At 32.6% G+C, this 16,039-nt stretch overlaps 2 protein-coding genes across 4 annotated transcripts; both read left to right on the top strand.

Moving 5' to 3' along the window:
* Positions 1–4,966: 4,966 nt before the first annotated feature.
* On the top strand, positions 4,967–10,053 carry LOC148596426 (beta-1,4-mannosylglycolipid beta-1,3-N-acetylglucosaminyltransferase brn-like). Its single transcript, XM_088564558.1, has 2 exons — positions 4,967–5,071; positions 8,500–10,053. Exons 1-2 carry the CDS (start codon positions 5,034–5,036, stop codon positions 9,437–9,439), a joined length of 978 nt encoding a protein of 325 aa, XP_088420684.1. The 5' UTR covers positions 4,967–5,033; the 3' UTR covers positions 9,440–10,053.
* Positions 10,054–10,968: 915 nt separating this feature from the next.
* LOC148596425 (uncharacterized) lies at positions 10,969–14,725 on the top strand. 3 transcript variants are annotated; one of them, XM_088564557.1, is made up of 3 exons: positions 10,969–11,426; positions 13,620–14,285; positions 14,589–14,725. In XM_088564557.1, exons 1-3 carry the CDS (start codon positions 11,286–11,288, stop codon positions 14,598–14,600), a joined length of 819 nt encoding a protein of 272 aa, XP_088420683.1. In that variant the 5' UTR covers positions 10,969–11,285; the 3' UTR covers positions 14,601–14,725. The 3 variants fall into 3 exon arrangements, 2 of the variants coding, with proteins under 2 accessions (XP_088420683.1, XP_088420682.1); XM_088564556.1 differs by lacking the exon at positions 14,589–14,725 and having other exon boundaries at positions 13,620–14,348; XR_015919258.1 differs by lacking the exons at positions 10,969–11,426; positions 14,589–14,725 and adding an exon at positions 11,932–12,619 and having other exon boundaries at positions 13,620–14,326.
* The last annotated feature ends 1,314 nt before the right edge of the window (positions 14,726–16,039 follow it).

Here is a 16,039-nt window from a genome sequence, read left to right as displayed (position 1 = left end):
AAAAAAAATAACAGAAAAATTAAAAAGTCCGGGTGAGGTAAATACCTTAGGAACAATAAAATATGAGAAGAAAAAAAAAGGTAAAAATAAAAATAAAACCTAGCATAAACACATCAAAATATGGAAAGCTGGGGGGGAATCTAGCTAAAAACATTGCTATAAACATTTGAAAGTAACTATAAATTGTAAATAGAGTAAATATAAATACATACATATATGGATATCAGTTCAGTCTTAAACATAAGTATATCATGGTAAAAACAATGTTGCACAGTATATAGAGAAACACCTAATCACCATACGCCAGTTTGAAAAGGAACGTTTTAAGATGTTTTTTTAAATGACGACAAGGATTTTTCGTTTCGTAACTGAGTTGGTAGTCCATTTCACAGGTTGCTAGCTGCTTTGTCGAAACGACGCTCTCCATATGTTTTTGTTTTTACCTTCGGTGTGACAAGAAGGGTTTCAGTCTAAGAACGCAGCAATCGTGACGGTTTGTAAACTTCAATCAGTTCCACAAGATAGTCAGGTGCTTGTCCGGTAACAGCTTTAAACGTATATAGCAAGAGTTTGTATTGACATCTAAATTCTACTGCCAGCCAATATAAACGTTTTAACACAGGTGTTATGTGCTCACGTTTCTTAGTTCTAGTAACCAGTCTAGCTGCTGTGTTTTGTACCCTCTGTAGTCTTGATGTAATGTTCTTGTTGACTCCATATAATAAGGCGTTGCCATAGTCTAAACGTGATGTTACTAACGAACAAACTAGTGTTTTGCATGCATTGTCTGATAAATAAGGGCGGATATATCCGATGTTTCTCATTTGGAAAAAAACAGGCTCTAGAAATGGCACTAACCTGCTTTTCCATACTCAGTAAACGATCAAAATAAACACCAAGATATTTCACGATTTCAGAAGCGCCAACGATGGTTCCATCAAAATTAAGCTGACAGTTCTTTAAATCGTTTATGTGGCGTTTTGATGCAAATACAATCAGTTCGGTTTTGCTTTGTTAAGCTTAAGTCTGTTTAATCGCATCCATGAACTTATGTCTGCTAAGCAATTTGCCAGCCTTGTGGAAAAATTGTCCCAGTTATCAGATGGTTTTAATATGAGATACACCTGAGTGTCATCAGCATAGCTGTGATAGTTCATGTTATGGCGACGGCAGATTTCTCCGATTGGTTTAGCAAACATACAGTAGAACTTAGGTCCCAATACAGAGCCTTGCAGAACACCAAACGTTAACTGTTTGTCGTTCGATATCGCCGATCCTACAACCACGCGTTGTTTTCTGTTTTGAAGGTATGACTGAATCCACATTAACGCCTGACCACTAATTCCATATGAGTGTTCAAGCCGTTGGATCAGAATCGGATGGTCTATGACATCAAATGCTGCCGACAAATCAAGCATAACGAGAACGGCGGAACAGTTGTTGTCGAGGGCTGAGGCAATGTCTTGGTGGACTCGTAGAAGTGCGGTTTCCGTTGAGTGGCGTGCACGGTACGCAGACTGAACTCGATCATGAAGAGCATTCATTTGAAGGTGATGATCTATCCTGGAATGAGGATTGTTTAAAGATAATACGTCATCTATATAGCGGAAACTGAGATTAAAGGACCTAGCTAAACGTTATTCTTTCATTCGGATCAGATCAGCCATAAAGCCAGCCTCATAAGAGTGAAGGAATAAGTCAGCAAGTAGAGGAGCACAATTTGATCCCATTGGAATGCGGACCGTTGGCTGAAAAACATGTCCACTACACTGTGCAAATTTGTTGTCGATTAAAAATGCCAGCATTTTGTAACATCTTCTTCTGCATATTTGGAATATGATTTGGAATTATTTCTTACAAAATATGACGAATCTCTACCAAGAACTATATATTTGTATCTAGGTGTACCATCTTTAAAAAAAAAACAACGATGTATAATGTTTTCAAATCAAGATTTTAAATGAGTACGGGGAATAGAAGTATACATTGTTGAAAAATCCTTGGTTTTAATGCTATTATATTCTGATAATATTCTTGAACTGATTGTCTCAAAAAGTTCTTTCGAATTTTTCAGAATCCACTTTAATTTAATACCACTACGGGAATAACCCGTTTTGTGGTAGGACCTCAGACCCTCTTTGACAGCTGTGAGTATAGAAGTTAAAAGTTTTGAAAAAAAAATTGGTGGTAAATATTGCAGATCTAGCTTTGTCAAGTTGTTTGTATGGATTCTTGTTGAGTTTAGGAATGCAGTACATAGGCGGTAAATTACAATCATCGTCCTTGGTAGAGAGACCAAAAGAGGATAGCACAGATTTATAGTTTTCCAAAATCTCTTCTTTGGAGGGTGTGGTTACAGTATAGGTCTTATCACTGCTATTATTGTCTACGTTTACCTCTGATGATAAACATTGGACGTAAAACGTTTTGCAAACAAAAACAATGTTGTTGTTGACTTTGTCTGCTGGTACAACATATTTGTTACGCATAGAAGACAATGATTTTGCTACATCGGGGTCTTTGAAAACTGATGTAGCTTTGGGAGTCATTGACAAATTATGACACAGAATAGTCGAGAAAAAGCGACAAGACTGAGGACTTCTATTTGGAGGACAGATTTAAAGTGCCCATCTCATTTATAAAGCATCTTATATTCTATTTTACTGTCCTGCTATCTTGTATATATATATTGTTTCTTCTTGGTCTCTTGTTTTAAATTATCTACTTCGATTTGCATGTATCTGAAGTGTATTTCGATTTAAAGGATTTCGTTTTGCATAAAGCGTTCCTGATTAAAACAATATTTCATCAAGCAGCACACTAGTTGTGTATATTCCCAAATATTGTGCACTAAAAAGTAGTTATCTACTTTTTTAATATTTTGTTGTTATACTGAATTCAGAAGAAATAAAATTGGGCTTCTTTACCAGAATTTTTCATTTTGCTTTGAAAATCTTGACGCCATATTATTTTTTTTGTCACTCTATTGACGAACACAAAAAGTTGTAGTAATAATATCATTACAGGCTGAACATATGCCTTCCTTATAGGATATTTTAATAGTATCTTCGCTTTTTCATAGAAGGCCTGTGTACACATCACGAGCACAGCGATAACGGGTGTACTCAATCAGTCTGTGATGTTGATATATTGCCACAAAATTATTTCATTCGATACTTTTTTGGTTTAAAACTTGCTTTCAATTCACATAATATAAATTTTATATCTTTATTTTTTTTTATTTTGTTGTTGTTTAGGCATACTTAAATACCTCAATATATTCACATATAAATTTGTTCGCAAATGTAAAAATGAGAGCAACAAAAACAAATTACTGTTTTGTTAGCCTTAATAGGTAATTTAGTGTTTTTTTTTCGATGTCCCAAAAAATCTGGTAACTCACAAAAAGATCGGTGCCAGAAATATGTGACATGATGTTAGACTTCGGAAAGTCTGTTGCGTCATAAACAATTTTTATTGATCATTTTCTGTTGTAAACGTTATTCAAAGGTTTTATTTTTAAATTATTTAAATTGTAAATTGATGGTTGCTTTTGAAATATTTGTTTAAAAATAATTCTTGAATTTCTCAACAGGTTGTCGCGAAAGTTTGAGTGTGACCTCCTTTTTTGTGCGAATTTCTATGTGTGCCAAGACATGGTTATACATTATTCCATTGTATATTTTACCGTAATGACTTGCAGATAATCTTGTTTATTAACGTTCATTCAGTTTTATGTGTAGTGTTTTGTGAAAGGCCGTAACTGACAACCTTCAGACAATGCAGAATAAATCCCCCATCACCATTCCGCACTGTGAATGATCACAAGCACAAAGGTTTTACACATTAAATCTCTTAGAGATCAAGGCACTATATTTTCGTAAACCACAATACCCAATTTATTACTATATCTGTTATATAGATTTTGAGGTAAATTCTTAACTTTTTGTTTTGGATTGATTGTTATTTCAAACCACCAGAGACATCAAATATAGTTACAGATTTATTTTCCCAAAAAGATTGTCTTAATTAATCTCACGCGAAACATTGAAAAAAATCACTACCTTCTAAATACTAATTAAAATATTGTCAGCATGTTTCTTCTACATAAGTTACAGATGATATTCGTGGAATAATTATTTCTCTATTGATGAAATATTTCAAATTTAATTAAAAAATGTAGGAAAGTAGACAGTATAAAAAAGAAAGTATTAGGTAGAAAGTACCAATAATATTGAATTTTGAAATATGATATAAAACTAAAATATATCTATCGCATAACCTTATTATTTTTTCCTTTAAATAGAATTATTTTGACAGGCGTATAGTTTTTTTTATTCTGAATTTCTACTGTTGAAATCATTGAAAACCGAAGACTTATTTTTATTTAGTTTGCTACTTCCGGCTGGATCAATATGATGCACAGTTATAACAATTATCTAATTATTTGAGTAATTATTCAACTTATTACAGCGTAGAAATAGTAAGCATCATATTTTTAGCGTTGAATGTATGAGTAAGTGATAAGATTGAAGCTTTTACTCTAACCATTTTATATACTATTGAATGGGAGTTAGGGAATCATTCTTGTGAATTCACATTGTCAGGTGACGAGACTTACAAGCCCTACTGCTAATTTCTGAATTTGTTACTTATATATGCCAGCCAATCGGGGTTATGTATCGGGGATTGGTTGGTTTTATATGCGTTTCTTTTCTTTGAATTTGAACTGCAGTGATTTTTGGTAATTTTAATATTATCCTATTTTCAAATGAACATTTATATATCATGTACAACTATTACCTTATTCATAATTAAAAAGATTTAAAAAAAAAATAAAAAATTACCAGATTTAAATATGCACTACTTTTAAATAAACATAACTATTATTATTTTTTCAATTGTTATGCATTTGAAATAATCCATGAATACCAGTCTTTGTTTAGTCCATGATTTGGTCTATTTAAGAACATAAAATTGGCCATGCATTTCTAAAAAAAAATAATGATAACTTTGAAACTAAAATAAGAAAAATGTCAATCAAATTAAAAAGATGGCGTATTTTTATTTGGTATGTTTTAATGAATTCGTAAATGTTGAAAAATTTTTTTGGTAATATTAGAAGTGAGATGATTCATAAAGTGTTAAATTATTGACTTTAAAAAAGGCATAAATTGGGACATTATGAATAAGTAAAAACACTTTAACAAATATAAAAACATATAACATTCAACATCAACTTAAATAAGGAATAAGGGGTTTGGAAGGTTGAAGAATTCATGATTTTGCGAAACTGAAGGTTTCAGCTTCAAGAATCATTGATGAGCAGTCTATAAACTTGTTCTTTTTATATCATATTGTAAATAGTAAATATGGGTGGATATATAACCTTTTTCCATTTTGTCACCAAAGTAAGGGATATGTCGTCTGTGGAAAATAATGAAAATAGCTCAAGTTGAAGATTTCGCAAATTGGAATATTTTTATTAGTAGTACTGCCCTGATAATATTCTCACTCTCTCTTTAACTGGATCGGTCTGCGCCTCCTTTTTCAGTAAAACCACGTTTTGATGAAAGTATATTAGATATATCTTTTTTTTAACAATGAAAGAAAAAATCACTCACAATGACATCGTATATTTAAGAATGTTTCTTTTTAATCAGCTTTCTTATATTATTGCAATGATTTTGTTTTAATTCTTTTATGAAGATGAAAATAGTGGTACACCGAAAACTGATATAAGACTTTATTACTGAAAAAAAGAGATACATTCGATGCCTAATTGTATTCCTACGTAAAATCTAAGTCATTTGTGAGTATTGCACTACTTAAATCTGACCCACTAAATATTTGACGTTACTTCTCCTAACCCTGTCCACTGGAATGGTAGTGAACAATTATTTCTAAAGCTGGAAGGTTTGATGGTAGTGTCATTCCTTGATGCATTCTGAGCTAGCTTTCAGTAGCTGAAAGTTCTTTAAGTGGAAATCTGGTTTTTCTTTATAAGGTGTTAATTGGAAAGGATTGGATGTATTATTGACTTAATATCATGATGGTTTTGTTCGTTGTTTCAGTTCGATTGTGACCTTAGATTGAAGGGGGGTGAGTTTGAACAGATAAAGAAGTTTAGGTCATCTCTGAAAGAATTTTCTATTTTGTATTTCTTTGTAACGGTTATATGGTTCACTTGTTACGTCTAATCATATCCATTACCATTTTGAGACATTTCATGTGTTTTGATACTATTTTGGGATTTGATACATCGCATCTACCCAAAAGAACTTGAGATAAAGGATACACACTGTGAAGTCAGCCTCATATCTTGACCTACACTTACAAATCGATGGTAAAGGAAAACTATTGACCAAACTTTACGACAAACGTGATAACTTTTCATTCAGAATTGTTAACTTTCCTTTCATCTGCGGCAACATCCCTTCGGCACCTGCGTATGAAGTGTTCATATCACAACTCATACGTTATGCAAGAGCTTGCCGAAACTACGCAGAATTTTTGTATCGCTCTAGAACTCTAACAAATAGGCTTCTTGAACAGGGTTATGTTAATACAAGATTGAAGTCATCACTACAGAAGTTTTATGGTCGTCATCATGAACTCGTGGATCGTTATGGTGTATCCATCTGCACCATTAAACTGATTTATTCAATGGGTCATAGTTTTCCTTCCCTCGTTTGTCTACCCCAGACTTTACTTTTTATGAGCAACTCGGCGGGTGTTTGTAGAAAAACAGAGTACGCTTACCCTACCGGTGCACCTGTTCCATGTTCCCAGTTTTAGTGGAGTCCGAGTTGCTCATTTGATTTTGTTACTTTGTATGTATGATTTTAGTTACTTTATGTTCTTTGTTATGTATGTCCGTTTTCCATGTCTGGTCTTTGTCCCTGATTACATTCTTTTGATTACCGCTATAACCTTGATTCCCTTAATTACTCATTCACTAGCTCCCACGTACTCTTTTAGTTTTGTAAAAAAAACATGGATAACATTCGAATGTGTATTAGCTATATAGCGATTCAATTCATTCCGGGAGAGTGAATGAACATCAAATTCGTATTTAAGTAAAAGTTTTTTTTTGTAAGAATCAGGCCAAACCGGAAAAATCAAAAACATGCATCTAAAAAAACCTCCAATCTGACGATAAAATTTCACTCAAGGATGTTTTTTTTTCTATTTAAGAAGACCATTATTCGATCGAAGCATAAATATATTTGCTCATAATTTTTTCAATTAAATGAGGTTTTTCACCCTTGAAATGTTCACATTCATTGCATGAACCTATAACCAAATATGATAAAAGTGGAGTTTTGATAAACGGACGGTCCGTGGTAAAACAATCAAATGGAGTCTACGAGATTTGTTTCTTATTTTTATATAATGGGATGGTATTTATTGTCATTTTCAAATTTTAACTTTTTGTTTTCATATTTCATCATGTTCAACTTAAGTTTATTCATTATACGATGACACGTCCTTTCATCTTGTGCTGGTATGTTATCGTTATGTTATGGTACTGGATCATATCCTGGAAAAAATCATCTTGATTTGAAATATCACTTTTTCCTTCATTCCATCTAAAAAAGCATTATAATATTTGTCTTACATTATCAAAAAAGTATCATTAAACAACTATATTGTGACATTAATCAACGTAATAAGGCAAGTAAGGTAGAGGGCTCGTGGTTGTTAATAAATAAACAACTGACAGAATGCTTTTTCAAAGCAAATATTTCAGTGTCCAAGATTTTCACAGCCTAAGATTTTTGTCTCATATTGAAGCACAAAAGGCATTTAACGTCCATTTACGTTGTTCACATTTTATTGGGGTTTTTTTTGACACGTCAGAGTGTATGTCAGTTAGGTTAATCTCGACATGAAGACCTTTGTCTGTTGATGTGACATTATATCATTTTAATTACAAAATAATGATACTAATGTGATAAGATTGAGCAAGATTTTATAATAACAGCAAAAACACTAAATTGAACCTTTAAGTTGCCACAACAAGTTTATAAGTTATATTTCATTTACTGATTTTTGATTACATTATACCAACACAATGTTTTATTTCTTCTTAAAATTTCATAGTTAAAATATCATTGGATCACAATAAAAAAACATAATATACTTGTTGTATCAATACAGTAAGGTATATGATCATTATTAGTATAACTTTTTTGATGAAGGTTATATTTTTACCATTTGAATTATTGGTAAAGTGTGAGTGAGAAAATGTGCAACTGAATACGTTACACTGGAAAACCGACCTTTAGCTAGTTCGAATAACCAAGTTCACAAAATTTATTAATTGCTGTGTGAACATGGTAAAAAATTGTTAAAAACGCTGCAGTGGCCATTTTTCAAAAATAAAGAGATTTAAGATATATGTCTTTGACACAAGGAGAGAAATCAAGTTTAAATTCTGAATAAAACAACTTTTATAATTGCTTTAAATCAATTTTCATTATTTTGTTCTTTCAGTGTACTTCTTATAACATGGTACTGTATTCTATCGATATTTGTCATCACTGATGAAAAATTTTTGTTCTTGTATAACGGTGATGCGTTCAGAAACTTGTCTGATATATCGAACAATATAACACAAGAAGTTGTTGAAGACAACGGTAAAATGAAGAAGTCGCCAGTTATACGAGAGCCATTACATTTTGATTGCAGAAACCGTGATTGTATATCCTACGAGCTGATAATACTTGTTAAATCATTTGTGTTAAATTATGGTAAAAGGATGGCCATAAGACATACCTGGGGGAATGATAAACGGTACCTAGTACGAACAATATTCATTCTGGGAGAATTGCCAACTGAGGATATTTTACTCGGCAAAGAATTAGATTTATTCAATGATATTCTATTGTTGGGCATAGAAGATAGGTATGACAATTTAGTGTACAAAACGGTTTATGCTATGAATTGGATTAGAGAAAATGAAATTAAATCACGTTTTTTCCATTTTATTGATGATGACCGGATTCTAAATGTAGATAACTTGTTAATTGCTGCAGATAAATTGTTATCTTTTAGTGACATAAAGATCATTGGACACAAAATAACATGGTCAAAACCAAGAAGAAAACCTCTGAAAGGAAAGAATGTTATAACTATTGGTGAATATCCATACTTTTATTATCCACCATATATAATTGGTGGAACAATGTTAACAAATTTTATTACTATCTTAACTATTGTTCAAGGTTTTCCATTGGTAAAACTAATTCCTGTAGAAGATTGCTATATTGGAATGGTTTCATATGCAATGTCAATAGACTTAGTTCACGAATCTTGGTTTTGTCCGACATATGTATCTTCTAGCTTTATGCATAAATACATTTCATCACCTGGATATGATCAAACATATAAAATGTTACATGCATGGAAAATAATGCACAAACTAGTACTGTAAAATCATCTAAATGTAATTTTCGTTTAAATTTGAATTCTTGATACTGTTTCGGTTACAACATCCCTATTTATTTTATCTATTTTTGACGTTTTTTCGTTTATTAAATCTTTATCAAGACTCAATGAGAACAAGTGTACAGTTTTCCCATTGAACAGACTGACCAATACAAAGTGTGTGTGTGTGTGTGTGTGTGTGTGTGTGTGTGTGTGTTTTAATATGCATGATAAGCGACATCCAATAGTTATTGATGTCTTTCATCATACCTGAAAACATGAGTTTACTCTTTCATCAAATAATTTGTTTACGAAATGACCTTAAAATACATTTATATATATAAAAAATCAGTACCAAAGAATCAAAAACAGAATGACAATCAAGGATTCCAAGTACATTAGCAAAGATTTGGAAACGGAAGAAATTAAATGATCAACATATACTACAAAGACATCATAAAACGTACACTAAGAATGTTCATTTAATTTAAGAATAAGGAAGTGAAATGCGGTAAGCGTCAAATTATGCAGGTTGGTTGCCAATCCGACTTTATTTCGTTTAATCAAATTGTGATGACCACCATTAAAATTTGTAGTGATGCCATTTACAAAACCAGATGATACTTTTGTCTTTATCAAATAAGGGTAACAACAAAATTACCGAACAATAATCTGATCCAGAATCAAGTCAATTCCAAATTCAGTGTACAAGTCAGTATACAAACCATAAACATCCAGAAACTATACCGTCATGTTTAATAAAAGCTAAAAAAGTCAATTAAATGTTTTAATAAACAAAACCAAGATAAATTTATAAATTTATTTTGAAAAAAAATAAAAACATTACAAAAATAAAGACACAATTTCCAAGTAACAACTTCTCTATCTCTCTAAAACAATCTATAAAAGCATATTAGGTCAATGCATTCTACTGTGCAATATGAGGGGTTTACTCAAAGTTCAAAATATAAGTATGAAACTTATTGGACATTCACTCTTAACATAATATTACAACTTCATATCTTTAATCCTTGCTATTAACTTATATAAATATTCTATATATAACACCCGTTGTATCGTTGAATTATACTGGCTAGTAGGATTATCAAACTATTTCTCCAATTACAGTGGCATACCTTGTCTCAGCTGTCCATTGAATTTTAGCGTCAACACATAACCTATTTGTTTAGCTCATAGTAGTAACTATTCGTTGTATCTTGACGTACATGCTATTCAATTAATCATTCAATCAATTATAAAAAAACCGTAATCAAGGGAACCAAGATTCTAGCGAAAACCAAAGGCATGTTATCCAGGGACAAAGACCAGACATGGAAAACAGACACAAACAACAAGGAACATTAAATAACCAAAATAATACATACAAAATAATAAAAGTAATTGAGCAAATTCTGTTCTGAACATAAATGATACCATTGGTATAAATCGTACCTAATATAATCTAGAGTTTATAGTATTGCTGACAAATTGCCAACTGAAACTCCGCATAGCATCATTTACTTAATTTATTATTCAATTTTTTTTTTTTTTTATGGATGAGCGGAAATGCGGATGAATATGATTTTAACGTTACTACTACCAAATACTAATTTTATCCGAACTACGTATTGTGCCTATGCGTTATTATGTCAGAGTTCTAGGTACTCCAATTAAAAAATTTCACGACAATTTCAAACTACGATGCTACGTGAAAAGAGAAATGTATTATTTGCTATTTTAGGCATGTTTACTATAGGATTTTTTTCACTTTACACTTTAAACAAAATAACGACAATCAATGTAAATTAAAAAGTCTGGTAAATGCGTCCGCTGGTTCAGATATACTTTTAAATATGGAAGATTTGACTTATATTGTAAGGACAGCAAAAGCAATGGACAAAAGACCTGTTATGATAACTTTAGTCAATGATGGTTATTACCAACTAGCCTTTAATTGGTTATGTCATACAAAAACAATGGATATTCTTTCACAAGTGAGTATTTTTCCTTGCTTTATTCATTGCACTTTAGTGTTTTCATTTCTCTTTATATGTGCCGTATCAAGAGCAACAACGATAAATGCAAAACCTAAAAGAGGTGTGAAAGACATATGTTAATAGTGGAGTCCGAGTTGCTCATTTGCTTTTGTTACTTTGTATGTATGATTTTAGTTACTTTATGTTCTTTGTTGTGTATGTCTGTTTTCTATATCTGGTCTTTGTCCCTGGATTGCATTCTTATGATTACCGCTATAACCTTGGTTCCCTTGATTACTCTACCAAACGATTACAAAACATTGAAAGAGTAATCAAGGGAACCAAGGTTATAGTGGTAATCAAAGAGTAATCAAGGGAACCAAGGTTATAGCGGTAATAAAAAAAATGTAATCCAGGGACAAAGACCAGACATGGAAAAAATAAACAACAAAGAACATACAGTAACTAAAATCATACATACAAAGTAACAAAATCAAATGAGCAACTCGGACTCCACTAAAAACTGGGAGCATGGACCAGGTGCACCGGTAGGCTAAGCGTCCTGTGCTTTTCTAAAAACACCCGTCGAGTTGCTCATAAAAGTCAAGTCCGGGGTAGACGAAAGAGGAATGGAAAACTATGACACGTTGAACAAATCAGTTTTCATGGCGCTGATGAAAACATTGTAACGAAAGATCAAATAAAGCTATAAAATACGCGATAAGACTTTTTGAATACATCAAGCACCAACATAATATAGGTATAAGAACAACAACGTGGGTGAGTCTGTTTTCCAGAAAGTATCATGACAATTCGATGGTCGTGGAACCTGTAAACAAATCAAGTAAAATCCACATGAACTATTTAATCGTGCACGAAACCGAAATATAATGGTCGAGAGAGAAACCTGTAAAAATCAACGAAAATAAGCATGAACTGTTCACTCATTCACTAATATGACGGCCAATCATTAAATATACAATCAAGGAATAACAATATTGTTATTTAAACATTAATATGTTAGGCGATATGAGTAAATTTTATTAATCATCATCAGAAAAACCAGTAGCTTAAGAGATTAAGGACAACAACTCAAATTACAGAAGAGCTTTGAATGTTACATTAGATAACAAAACTATTCAGATATTCAATTGCATCATACATAATATTGACATTCACCATTGACGCCTGCGAGACAGGTGTTGACCAAGGTTATTACAAATAATTCTAATAGGCTGTCTGAAAATAATTATTTCTGATACCCACACCTTATTGTGAAGTATTTGACAAAATGATTATAGACGAAGGATTTTATGATAGTATTAATGCATCTTCTTTATTGTTTGACCACTATTTTTCTGAACTATTTCCGTGGCAATATTACGGTGGCCATTTAAATAGCAATTTACCGGAACAAGTCACGCCATAATTGAAGCGGTAACTCTTGATTTAAGTGCGCTTTTAAAATCTGGTTGAAACAGCATTTTCATTAAAAAAGATTATGTACCTAATCAGGATCAAAACGGAGCTATCCAGCTTTCCGGTTTTTGTTTTGATATATCTATTTGTTTTAGGATGGCAGATGACACTTACCCTACCGAGGCAAATGGTCCATACTCCCAGTTTTTAGTGGAATCCGAGTTGCTTATTCACTTTATTTTACTTTGTATTATTTTGGTTATTTTATATTCTTTGTAGCGTGTATCTGTTTTCCAAGTCTGGTCTTTGTCCATGGATTACATTCTTATGATTTCTTCTAGAATCTTTGTCCCTTGATTACTATTGTACAGACTTTCCCTTACCTTTTGATTGTTCCTTTTGTTTATAACCTACAGGTTGCAATGTCTAGAACGCTGTTTTAGGAGTATTTAAGGCATAAAACAGAGATTTATGTTTGTTAATGTTTACAGTTCTAGTTATGGGAAATGACTGCTTTCTCTTAAACTACAGCATGAACGTTTTTCTTAACAAAATTTGTTAGTTAAATATCATTAAACATTGTGAAAAAAAAAATCGACGTTTGAAATACTTACATATGTGTTAGAAATTAAAGTATCATGCTCCCATGACAATATGTATCTCCCAATTTTTTTTATCTCTATTGTTGATTTAAAACTTATTTTAGAAAGTAAATGAACAGATTTCGCTTAATTAAAACACGTGTCTGTTTTATAAGGAAACATTTTTATTTCATAAAGGTTTTTGTTGTAGGTTTTAGTGATTACTACTGATCCTAAAGTTAAAATGCAGCTTAGAAACGTATCAACAGTAATAAGAATAGTTGTTATCCGGAAGAGTCCTATAAAAGGGGACCAGGAACACGGACATGCCGGTTACATAAAGCTGCTACTCTGGCGAACACAAATATTGACTGAGTTGTTAGACAATGGCATACCTACACTTCTTTTTGAATTTGATTCACTGTGGATTAAAAACCCTTTACCTTTATTTCGTTTATATGAAAATAAAGCAGACATGATGTGTGTAAAAAACTATAAAAACCCTGGTACGGTTAATGGAGGATTTTTTTATTTATTTCCTACGCCTAAAACAAGGACAGTATTTCATAAATTGCTGGACATGTTGAATGCTTTATATACAAAATACAGCACGCTAAGTTTAGATTGCGAACTACCAACAAATGATAATGACCAAGAAATGCTGTCAAGACTTGTACGAAGAAAATATGCTAACATCAATGTTATTATTTTACCGTACTCAGATTTTGCTGACGGTGTCTGGTATGAAATGGAAGATATAAAGAGAACTTTAGTAAAACCGTATATTATCCATAATGACTATATTGTAGGAAACAAAGCAAAGATATTACGATTTAAAGCGTGGGGGCAGTGGTTTGTAAACGATTTAGCCAATGAGGTATGCAATTTCACAAAAATAAAAAATATTTACACTGTTTACTTATGAATTTATTAATAATTTTCTTGCACCTGGTCCATGCTCCCAGTTTTTAGTGGAGTCCGAGTTGTTCATTTGTTGTTACTTTGTATGTATGATTTTAGTTACTTTATGTTCTTTGTTGTGTATGTCTTTGTTCCTGGATTACCTTCTTTTGATTACCGCTATAACCTTGGTTCCCTGAAAAATCAAGGTTTTAATGCTATAATATTCAGATAATAGTCTTGAACTGATTGTCTCCAAAAGATCTTTCGATTTTTTTAGGATCCACATTGAATAAATACCACTACGGGAGTAACAAGTGTCATGGTAGGACTGCAGACCCTCTTTGACAGTTGTGAGTATAGAAGTTAAACGTTTTGAAAGAGGTTTGGTGGTACATTTTGCAGATCCAGCTATGAAACGTTGTTTGTATGGATTCTTGTGGAGTTGAAGAATCCAGTACATAGACGGAAATCACAATAATCGTCCTTAGTAGAGAGACAAAAATGAGGAAAGCACAGAGTTATGGTTTTCCACAATCTCTTCTTTGGAGAGTGTGATAGCAGTATAAGTCTTATCACTGCTATTATTTTCTACGTCTACCTCTTCAACCTCTGATAATAGACATTGGATGTAAAACGTTTTGTACAAGAACAATGTTGTTTTGGGCTTTGTCTGCTGGTACGACAACATACTTGTCTTGTATGTAAGACAATGTTTTTGCCTACATCGGGTCTTTGAAAACTGATATAGCCTTGGCACTCATTGACCTACTTAAAACTTTCATTCGTTTCAAAGAGTAATCAAGGGAACCAAGATTATAGCGGTAATCAAAAGAATGCAACCCAGGGACAAAGACCAGACATGGAAAACAGACATACACAACAAAGAACACAAAGCAACCAAAATCATACATACAAAGTAACAAAAATAAATGAGCAACTCGGACTCCACTAAAAACTTGGAGCATAGAACAGGTGCATCGGTAGGGCAAGTTTCCTCTGCTTTTCTAGAAACACCCGCCGAATTTCTCATAAAAAGTCAAGTCCGGGGTAGACAAACGAGGAAAGGAAAACTATGACACGTTGAATAAATCAGTTTTCATGGTGCTGATGGATACACCATAACGATCCACGAGTTCATGATGACGACCATAAAACTTCTGTAGTGATGACTTCAATCTTGTGGCAACATAACCCTGTTCCAGAAGCCTATTTGTTAGAGTTCTAGCGCGATACAAAAAGTCTGCGTAGTTTTGGCAAGCTCTGGCATAACGTATGAGTTGTGATGTGAACACTCCATACGCAGTAGCCGAAGGGATGTTGTCACAGATGGAAGGAAAGTTGACAATATTGAATGAAAAGTCATCACGTTTGTCGTAAAGTTTGGTCAATAGTGTTATTTTACCATCGATTTCTAAGTGTAAGTCAAGATATGAGGCCGACATCACAGTGTCTGTAGTATCGTTTATCTCAAGTTCTTTTGGGTAGATGCGATGTATAAAATCCCCGAAATTAGGATTGTTTAAAGATAATACGTCATCTATATAGCGGAAACTGAGATTGAAGGATCTAGTCAAACGATATTGTTTCTTTCTGATCAGATCACTTATAAAGTCAGCCTCATAAGAGTGAAGGAATAGGTCAGCAAGTAAAGGAGCACAATTTGTTCCCATTGGAATGCCGACTGTATGTTGAAAAACACGTCCACCACTCTGGACAAATATGTTGTCG

Source organism: Perna viridis, unplaced genomic scaffold (assembly GCF_037379345.1).
Source record: "Perna viridis isolate PV_CMFRI_1.1 ecotype Kerala unplaced genomic scaffold, ASM3737934v1 SUPER_16.20, whole genome shotgun sequence".
In the NCBI taxonomy this organism is placed as follows: Eukaryota; Metazoa; Mollusca; class Bivalvia; order Mytilida; family Mytilidae; genus Perna; species Perna viridis.
This window is presented reverse-complemented; position numbering and strand designations above follow the sequence as displayed.